The sequence below is a fragment of the Poecilia reticulata genome, chromosome 8 (assembly GCF_904066995.2).
Source record: "Poecilia reticulata chromosome 8, P_reticulata-male-v2, whole genome shotgun sequence".
Classification (NCBI taxonomy): domain Eukaryota; kingdom Metazoa; phylum Chordata; class Actinopteri; order Cyprinodontiformes; family Poeciliidae; genus Poecilia; species Poecilia reticulata.
The window spans coordinates 8708086-8718377 of NC_088837.1; the positions used below are offsets into that span (position 1 = coordinate 8708086).

General features: G+C 39.7%; 1 protein-coding gene across 1 annotated transcript; it reads left to right on the forward strand.

Annotated features, from left to right (window-relative positions):
* The first annotated feature begins 243 nt into the window (after nt 1-243).
* On the forward strand, nt 244-7135 carry litafd (LITAF domain containing). The gene is made up of 5 exons (XM_008415718.2): nt 244-367; nt 4201-4241; nt 4758-4853; nt 4962-5154; nt 6068-7135. The coding sequence occupies exons 2-5, from the start codon at nt 4205-4207 to the stop codon at nt 6183-6185; spliced, it is 444 nt and encodes a 147-aa protein (XP_008413940.1). The 5' UTR covers nt 244-367; nt 4201-4204; the 3' UTR covers nt 6186-7135.
* The last annotated feature ends 3157 nt before the right edge of the window (nt 7136-10292 follow it).

Sequence of the window (10292 nt, forward strand, 5' to 3'; positions counted from 1 at the left end):
TTTAGCCGATCGAGTTGCACTCTAAATCATGCGACGCCATCGGAGAGAAAAACCGGTTTATTCGAAGAAAGCAACAAATGCATGCACTCCCTCAATAATCTTTTATAAGGATCCAGCTGGTCATATTGGGGGAAAAAAAACAAAAACATACGAAGACCAGTACAGGCTGTTCCATCAAAACTACAGAATGAGTCACTAGTGCTTCTTGCTCTTTGTTGTGAGGAGGGCGGCGCTGTGGGCGTGTTGGAGGTGAGGCTCATAGAGGTCAGACAAGCTATCAGCTCAGCTTCAATCCTCAGAAGTCAGCATCCACAGGAGGAGCTCACACACACACCTGTCTGCAAACTCACCGCCACACAACACCAAGGTAAGACTGTAAGAATATTTGCATTGTATTCCTAATTAATTAATAAAATTTTTATTTTTTTTACTAATTTAATTGCTATAAAGTTTAGGAAGCCACATATATACACACACACTAAGCTCTCAACATAGCTAACGTTTTTGCATTTTTGTTTTTCTTTACTGAGATATTTAATCATAGCAATTTGTCATGTGCAGTTTGTTTGGTTTGATGGTTGGTTCTCTTTCGCTACAACAGAATGAAAAAAAAACGACAATTTGACCAAAATTTACTATTTAAACACTGAAACTTAAAATGTCAAAATATACTGCTTAAAAAAATAAGGGGAACACTTAAATAACACAATATAACTCCAAGTAAATCAAACTTCTGTGAAATCAAACTGTCCACTTAGGAAGCAACACTGACTGACCCGACGAGGGTCCCCGTTGTCAATCAGTGTTGCTTCCTAAGTGGACAGTTTGATTTCACAGAAGTTTGATTTACTTGGAGTTATATTGTGTTGTTTAAGTGTTCCCTTTATTTTTTTTGAGCAGTGTATATTAAAAACGTTGCTCTGCATATTTAAAACCATCAGCAAAACTGTTCAATAAAATCTGTCAACCTTGGCATATATGTAGTTTGCCGCTAAGATCAGATTTGTTTCGTCATTTCGTTGTAAAGCGATATAAAACCGACCCGCCCAAGAAAAAGCATCAACGGTCATTCGCCTTTTGTGACGTCACAAAAGTGCCACCAAGTGGTTACGAACCATTTGACATTCAAGCGCAGCTCGTCTGCTTTAGTATGTCTATGAAGTCTGTCCGGAAGTTCCTCATGTGGAACTTCCGCATAAAAACATAAATTGTTTTTATGCTTTAAAACAATTTCAACTGGCATCAACGGGCATCTTTACTGATGCCAGTTGATTGGCTCGATTCTTGCACCTCTTGTGATGTCATCAACCCAAATAGACAAAAAGTAAAGTTAGAGTTTATTTTGGTTTTTAGTATGGAAGTCAAAAAGCCTTGCATTTCACACTTTATTATCCATCCATCCATTTTCTTTCACCCTTGTCCCTTACTGGGGTTGGGGGGGTTGCTGGTGCCCATCTCCAGCTATCGTTCCGGGTGAGAGGCGGGGTTCACCCTGGACAGGTTGCCAGTCTGTCGCAGGGCAACACAGAGACACACAGGATAAACAATCATGCACACACACTCTCACACCTAGGGACAATTTAGAGAGGCCAATTAACCTGACAGTCATGTTTTTGGACTGTGGGAGGAAACTGGAGTACCTGGAGAAAACCCACGCATGCACAGGGAGAACATGCAAACTCCATGCAGAAAGACCGGGGCCGGGAATTGAACCCAGGACCTTCTTGCTGCAAGGCAACAGCTCTACCAAGTGCTCCACTGTGCAGCCCACTTTATTATCCATCTGTGTTATTCTGGACAGAGTACATATATTAGTGGCAAAAATTTACTATTTGATAGTGACTTTAATTTGTACAAAATGGTTAAAGATCACAGGCACCAACTGGAAGTTTTATTTTAGTCATTATTCAGTGCTGTTGTTTGCTGTGTTGTCATTTTCTTAAGCACCTTACGTCTTGTGAAAACTTCAAGGTACACACATGTTTAAGTTTTAGCAAAGAGCAGGAGCCATAAGAGAGTCGGTCTTTGTTTTTGGATGCTTTCTTTGGCCCAAATGCACATTTTGACCAAACGGATACTGCAGGGATGAGAGGTGAGCTGGGAAACTTATTGTTCCACTCGCCTCCACTCTCATCAGATGACGAATGCAATCAAAGTGCATTCACAGGCACCGTCACATTCAGGTCGGACCAGCACGGGTGCCACAAACTGAACAGCAAGAGGCCACACCTGATGTGGTTCGTGGGATTACCACGAGAAACAGGACCGTTCACAAACACAAAGACAGAGTTAGGAATTTATCTCCTGCCCAAACTTCTCATCTGGTAATCACCTAAAAAACCTGCTTGGCAAGAATTTGTTTGTTTTCCATCTATCTTTTTTTTTTTTGGCAAAATTCCAAAAAAAAAACTTTTGCCAAACTTTTTTTTTTTTTTTTGCAGGGCCATAGCTGGACCTGCAAAACTCACAATGCACATATTTCACAACTCTAAGCTGTAAAACAAGCAAATTGATCACACAATTGATTGTTTTACCCTTTAACTTTCTCTGATGGTGGCTTGGAAGCATCTAAGGCTAAGCAATGTGGTAAACCAGACTTTCTGAATGCCACACCTCACCGTTATCGCCATGGCCTTTCAGATTTCCTATGTGTCGACAGGCGGCCTTTCTAGAAGGAAAAAAACCGCGAGTCTGAAACTGATTGAAATATCTTCAACGCGATCAACTGTTTTACTTGAAAAACAGAAAACCGGTGCCAAGCGTGAGGGTGACGCCAGGTTATCTGAGACCCGGCCTCATGCCTTTGCGGTCGGTGTGCGTTCTGATGAACGAAGCACACTGAAGTTACAACATCGAGATTTTGAGCACATGCAAGTGGGTCAGTCAAATCAAGACCTATTACTTCTCAGAGATCTAACTGTGCACACTGAGCAGAAACTCACAGTGACAGCGGCGGGGTTTGTCATCACTAAAGTTTGAATGACACACCCTGACTTAGTGTGACACAGAGGGAAGCATGCTGCTCTGCAGCATTCCTCTGCACAGGATGAAGGGTGTATGCAGGCAGTCAGCATGAGACACTGAGATCGTTTGCCACACCAGAGTAAACAATTGTTTTTATGCTTTTAAGCTTGGTTTGAAGTTGGAGCTCATTAAAAAATATCATGTCATTTATTCTTGAACAGCTGTACAAGATACCTTGCAACTTTTTTTAGAGACCAGATAAGGGTGCTTTTACCCTTGTTTGCAAGCACTAGTATTACCATCAAAACCCCATAAAGCCCAATGGACGCTGCAAAAAAAATGTTCATATTTTTTGGCATTTTATGTGCTGAAATGCATTTTTCTGAAATATTCAGGGAGAGAGACTTAATTAGATTGTTTTTGCAGTCATTAGTTTGAATTTGAGAGCAAAAGAAAAATATCGTATTTGGGGCACCTGGGCCACCCCTGGTGGAATGGCGCCCTGAGTGTGGAGCCATACCATCTGTAAAGACTGCCACGACTTCGCACTAAATGTTTTGCACATCATCATTTTAAGAAATGCACAAAATATTTGAGAGTGAATGGCAAATTACAACACTAACATCATACTTAAGTCTTGCTTAAAGTTGATATAAATGAAGGTTTAATAATTTACACAGACTGTACACCAGGTTTCTGTACAGGTTCTGAAAGTTAAAAGGTTCACAACCAACTTAAAAACTTAAAAGAAAAATATCTCTTCCATAAAAGACACTGAATCAAAACCATGCAAAACCTATTTTTCATACTTTACTGTCTAATAATTTCAGATTGTTTTTCCGTTCCACCATTTATCACCAAGCCACAGAAACATAAATTGTTGTTAATTCCCTCCTGTGGTTAGTCTCTGGTCAGAGATAAGTAGCAAGCAGACATGTTCTTGTTCTGAAACAAACTGGAAAGAGTTTCAGTCAGTGGCCGCACCTGAAACCTGAAGGCCCAGACACACGCAGGCGTTTCCTGGGGATGCAGACACAATGGATGCACACAAAGCAGAGCCAATATTGGCCCGGGACAGTTTAGTGGATGACGGTTGTTTTTCAACGAAGAGCAGAGAAATGCTTGTCAGCGGAGTTTGGCTCCCCCTGGTGGCGGTTATTGGTTTTGTATCTCTTGATTTTGACCGGGACATCAGATGATCTTCATATTCATTTCCTGTATTTTCTTTCTGTGCAGCAATATGAGCGCACAGGATCCTCCACCCTACCTCAACAAAGGTATGTTAAACACACACATCCTTGTGGACGTTGCCTTGCAAAACTTCGTCCACCGTTTCGCCTTTTCCACATTGTTACAGTCAAAACTTTGCACGGCATTATGTAGGATTACCATAATTGTGAAGTGAAAGGAAAAATTATTTTTCTCAGCCTCATTTACTCTAAAACTCCTAACTAAAATCCAGTGCAAGATGTTGAAATGACAAAAGTCATTTAGCTGGTGGATATTCCACCTGCACGTATTTGTTACTTTATTTAAACTCCATGTAAAGTAAACGTGTGCATTCCCACAATGCTGTGGGGATCCTTTTATTGAGAAGGCATGGAGAAGGGACAGTCAATGAAAGGATGAATTCAGCTAAATGCAGTGGGGATGGCCTAGTCAAAGTCAGAACCTCGGAAATTACCTTTTCGTCACATAATGACTGATGGCAATGTGGCAAAGGGTGAAGAGGTTATTTTTTTACTGGTCGTTAATTCCCTCCTGTTTTCTCTCCTTTGTTTTTGCTTGAGTAGATACTCAGGCGTCAGGAGTGAAGGTTTACCACGTGCACACCCCGTTCACCCCTCCTGACCAAGAGCAGGTCGGCTCTGCCTCTGCGGCCAAACCAGGTACTGAAATAAACACAGAAAGACATCAAGTCCTTTGTTTTGTTTTTAACCAGAAACTTGAGCATCGGAGTGATCCTCTAATCGTTCTGCTTCCCTTCTCCCCTGCAGTGTACACCAGCGGAGGTGGAGGGGGAGGCGGCAGTGATCAAGGAAAAAAGAAATTTGTGAGCTACGATGTGGGTCTGGGTCGGGACCCCGGCATGACGACCTGCACGTCCTGCCAGCAGCAGGTCATGACCAACGTCCATTACAAAGCAGGGACGTACGCCTGGCTCATGTGCATACTCTTCATCTGCTGTGGGTGAGTGTCTGACGGGTTAAGCCACTCGCTCCACAAGGCTCCAAAAAAAAAAAACGAAAGAAAGAAAAGAAAGGAAAACAGATTTGTGACTCATATTTAGTGAAACACAACTGACCGCTTGACTTTGCCTTCAAGGAGAGCAGCTCTCTTGTGATATTTTAGAATGACCTTTAATAATAATAATAATAATAATAATAATAATAATAATAATAATAATAATTTTAAAAAAAAAGCTCTCGAGGCTTATTGAAGCTCTCTGAAACTGGAAAAACTGGTAGGGAGTTTATTATTCACTGTGCTGCACATAAAATATTGCTATTATGTATTTCATGTTCAGAAATGTGAATTCATTTGCTTCCTATTCAAATGCATGCACATTCTAAATAATCAAATATATTAAACATAATATTTGTTTTCATTTTTCTTTTGGTCATTTATTAATAGCTAACCCAAGTCTTATGCACACATTTTAATATGAAATTAGAAAAATAAGAGTATTATTTTTTTATTGATTGATTTTTTAAAAATATGTTATTTAGATTTCATTGTATATAATTTTCATTTTATTTATGTATGAATACAAATAAATATGAAATATATATATATTAGATATTAGTTATTTGAAGCTCATATTTATTCACTATTAATTTATTATTACATTTTAATCACAGAGTTTTGAGTGTTTCATATAGACCTCCTTTTGAATGACAATAAAATATTTTGAAGTCTTTAAGATATTTTTTAACAAAAGAACAAATTTAACATTGGATCTGACAAAACACATTAAAGTTTATTAAAAGGTGACAAAAAGTGAAAAAAAAAAAAACGAAGCAAGAAATGTTCATACTTTTGCAACAGGCAGGATGAATCTCGAATGTGCCGGTGTGAAACTCAGCCTGTTTTTTTTTTGCAGGTTGTTCCTGTGTTGCTGCTTGATTCCGTTCTTCCTCGACAGCTTCAAGGACGCGTACCACACCTGCCCCCGCTGTGAAAGAGTCCTGCACGTAGAGAAGAAGGAGTGCTGTAAATGATAAACAGCTGGGAGAGACGAACCCGTAGAAATAATCAGCGCCATCTTGTCAGCTTCGTCTGCCTCTGGATTCCAGAGACCTGGAGAAGCAAATCGAACGTTTTATTTTTATTTTATTTTTTTCTCATATTGGGACATGGACTCGCTTACCGGTATTTCTATGGACAAGCCGTCGATTTTTACTCGAGGCAAAAATAATAAAAAATAAAAAATAAAAAAAAATCAGACATTAAACAACTTCTTCAATGCTTCAAAATATTATCAAATATACGGAAAATGATTGTATTGTCAAATATTTAAACGGTTAAAAACCTCTGGTAGGTTCATAATCCCCTACATACTTTTTTTTTTTTTTTTACAGATCTTGTATTTTCCAAAACACTTTTTTTCTGAAATGATGCTGGTAAAATGAAGAATTGTTTACAGATCTCATGTTTCAAGATGCTGTTTGAAATCTGAACCAATCATCTCGCTGCTCGTAGGGACTTTTAAACAATTAAAAGTAACAAAACAAATGAACACACTGTTAGAGTAGAGGCTGTTTTGCTTACTAATGTACACAATAACTTTGTGTTGTCATGTTTTGTTGAAGGATTCTGCCTATGAGACTCTGCTTTGAATTAAGCTGTATATGAGGTGTACATTTCCGTTAGTCAGGAAATGTACACCTCTATTTTTTACAACTGTGTGAAGAGCAGTTCACACACCGCACCATCGTTTTGATTGATACCTCCAAACAGAATAGCCAAATCAAATTATGCATTTATGTATAATATATCTATATGTGTAACCTTCTGTCTCTAAATAAAAAACACTAGCTGCTTAATGATACACTAATATGCTAAATCTCAGATTCATTTCTGGGTGAAACTGATGATGCTTGGATCTCCGTTATTTACTATGTCTGCTGGAAAATGTTGCACTCCAATAAAAAGTAGAATATATGGATTATATGGCTTGTCATGTTTCTGAATGTAAAAACACTTTTTAAAATTGATTTGAGTAAAATGCTTGTTACATGAACTCTGCTCTCAGTTAAGGAGGCCGCTTAGACTTTTTATAGGCAAGGAAACTGGACCTTCACAGCTGGAAGCAGATATTTATGTATGCTGTATAAAAATACACCTGTTTTATTCTTATGTCTGACAATACAGAGAATTTGTTGCATATTCACAGCGCTTCACTTTATCCACTTTTTATGATACGGCCTTTTTCCAAATTGTGTTGCCAATTAATGTCTACACACAAATACTCCATTTTGACAATGTGGGGAAAAAAAAGGTTTTTGTAAATTTATTAAAAATAGAAAACCCAGGAATCACATCAACGTAAGTATTCACGGCTCAAAATTGAGATGTTTCTACAATTTGTAGTGAAATGCAGTTGACTGGAGGTGATTTGGAAAGGCACATACCTGTGTATATAGGGTCCCACGATTGACAGTCCAGGTCAGAGGTCAAACACCAAGCATGAAATCTGTAGTCCTCCGAAACAGGATTGTCTTGAGACACAAATCTGTGAAATGCTCCAGAAACATTTCTACTGCTTTAAAGGTTGGTGACAATGAGCTCAGTGACTTCCATCAATGTTAAATGTAAAAGATGTTTGGAACCAGCAAGACTCTTCCTAGAGCTGGCCGGTCATCTGGACTGAGCGACTGGGGGAGAAAGACCTTCGTCAAGGAGGCAACAAAGAACTGAATGGGCACTCTGTCAGAGCTACAGCATTCCTGTGTGGAGAGAGGAGAGCCTTCTAAATGGACAACCATTTCTACAGTCATCCATTGATCAGACCATGATTGGTGGCCAGACCCCTTAATGAAAGACACATGCAGCCCAACCCATCTAGGGTTCGTCAAATGGCGGATGAAGGACTCAAATAATGAGAAGCAAGATTCTCTGGTCTGATGAGACAAAGATTGGACTCCTTGGGTGAATGCCAGGCCAATACCATCCCTACAGTGAAGCATAGTGACTAGCAGACTAGTCAGGGTAGAAGAAAAGTGTACCAAGACGTGCCAGATGAAACCCTGCTCCAGAGTGTCTTGACCTGAGATTGGTGCGACAGTTCACTTGTCAGCAGAACAATGACCCAAAGCACATGGGCACGATCTCAAAGCAGTGGCTTCAGAACCACTGTGAGTGTCTGGCAGAGGCCATGCCTGATTTCTTAACTTTTTCTCCAAATATCATACAAAGAAGCAGTGCGTTTGAGGTGTTGCCACAGATGTACCTTAATTTCCCTCTACCTGTAGGTAACCTGTAATCAGAAACTTACAAAGTCATGCCATAATCATCTGGGTTGTTCCAAATTGTTTAAATACCAGTAAATGGAAGTCTCTTTGCCCCAACGCTGGAGTACGGATGCATCTAAAAGTTGCAGGACGGTAGCTCTCGAGGACTGGACTTGAGCACCCCTGGTTTAAAATATGCCAGATTCTTTGTGTGATCTTTGGCTAGTCTAAGATAACATGATCATAATTTGATCCAAGATGAAGCTCCACCTCATCTTAAGAGAAAGGCATCGGACCTCACAGGTTTTCTTCCCAGATTGGCCTGCATTTGGCGCCACCTATCTTCACCTTTCTCTGCTTGAGGAAAGCATCAAGCACAGGCTGATGTCAGCACTACCTCAATTCGCTCCAAGGATGCCGAGTTGTTTTTTTTCCCTGATGTCACCTACAACGCTCAGAGCAATGGCTCTTTTTGTTACCCTTCCATTAAGCCCATATTTGGGTGCATGATCTAAACTTTGAATGTCTCCAAAGTAATCCTGAGGATCTAGGCTGCTTAGATGAACAGCCATGCCTCAATGGGATTAGTTGATAAAACTGAGTTCTTTAAGTTGTTCAAAGCTTTGGATCTCATCCTGTAAGCTAACCCTGCCGTATACTTCACCGCAACCTGATCTTTCTCATGCGTTCCTTGGTCTTCATGAAGACGTTTGCTTATTAATGTCCTCAAAGTGGTGCATATAATTTATTTGGGTTCAGCACACGTGGCTTTGTGTGTACTAATCAAATGATGTTGTAATGAAAAGCACAGTAACTTCCTGATGAATAACCACCAGCCACTGCTTTACCAGCACGTTGCCCCATATGGACCAGTAGCAGTCGAGTTGTTTTTTTTTCTCGTTTTTATAGAAAATTTTTATTCAACATACATTTTCCAGCAAAAAGGCAATATACAGGAATAGTTGTCGTACACTGCTGCTACACTGATGATTTTCAACCGGAAAAGATCAAATCAAGGTGATTCTGCAGGTCATCTTTGTACGCAAGGTTTTTAAACAAGACAAACCACTGCAGTTAAGTTTTTCCAAGAAAAAAATCTGTAGGTAACAGAAAAAGAAAAAAAAAGTTGTCAATGGTACATCAGGAACAAAGGAAAAAGAAAAAAAAATCTACACACAAGAAATATGGACACCTGTCTCCTTCTGTACCCAACAAGAAAAGGCGTTTCTCTTAAATTTTACACGTTCATATTTTTAAATATACAATTCTTAAATGTCGTCTTTACAGAGCCAGCTATGCGTTTTTAAGGGGTGCATTCCATCTGTGCTTAAAAATAATAAAAAAGAGACAGGAGGGGCGGGGACTCAGAGGGCTTAAAGTGTTTCTTACAATGCTGGTTTTGGCTCTACACAATCCTCAAACTTGAAGGGACTGCAGCTCAACCAAGCACGATGCAGTTCCTGCTTTCAACCACCAGAGGGCGACAGAGTCGAGAGAGATGGAGAGTGGGGAGGGAGGGAGAGGAAGGAAGTGTGTGCGTGTTTGTGTTTCGAGGAATGAGTAACAAACTATTAAAGGGGAGGGGCGTGGAGGGCAAAAGTGTTTGTGCACGTGTGACTCGAGATGTTACGAAAAACAGACGGTCCTGAGAAAGCTGCGACAGTAAGTGCCAACTCTCAAGATTAAAGAGACAATTCTGGTTTTTCTCCATTTATTTTCAACAGATGCCGTTTTGCAGATTTTTTTTTTAAAGTTTTATTATACAAGATCTGCAAAAAAAATAACAGATTTACTGTCCTCCAACCAAACTAAGTGAGAAAGAATTGTGTAAACTTGGAAATACTGGGGTTTTTTTTTCTTTTTTTGTTGCACTAT

Coding starts and splice junctions, on each gene's coding strand:
- litafd (XM_008415718.2), top strand. CDS start 4,205: ATGAGCGCACAGGATCCTCCACCCTACCTCAACAAAG. Junction 4,242..4,757: donor TCCACCCTACCTCAACAAAG/GTATGTTAAACA, acceptor TTGCTTGAGTAG/ATACTCAGGCGTCAGGAGTG. Junction 4,854..4,961: donor TGCCTCTGCGGCCAAACCAG/GTACTGAAATAA, acceptor TCTCCCCTGCAG/TGTACACCAGCGGAGGTGGA.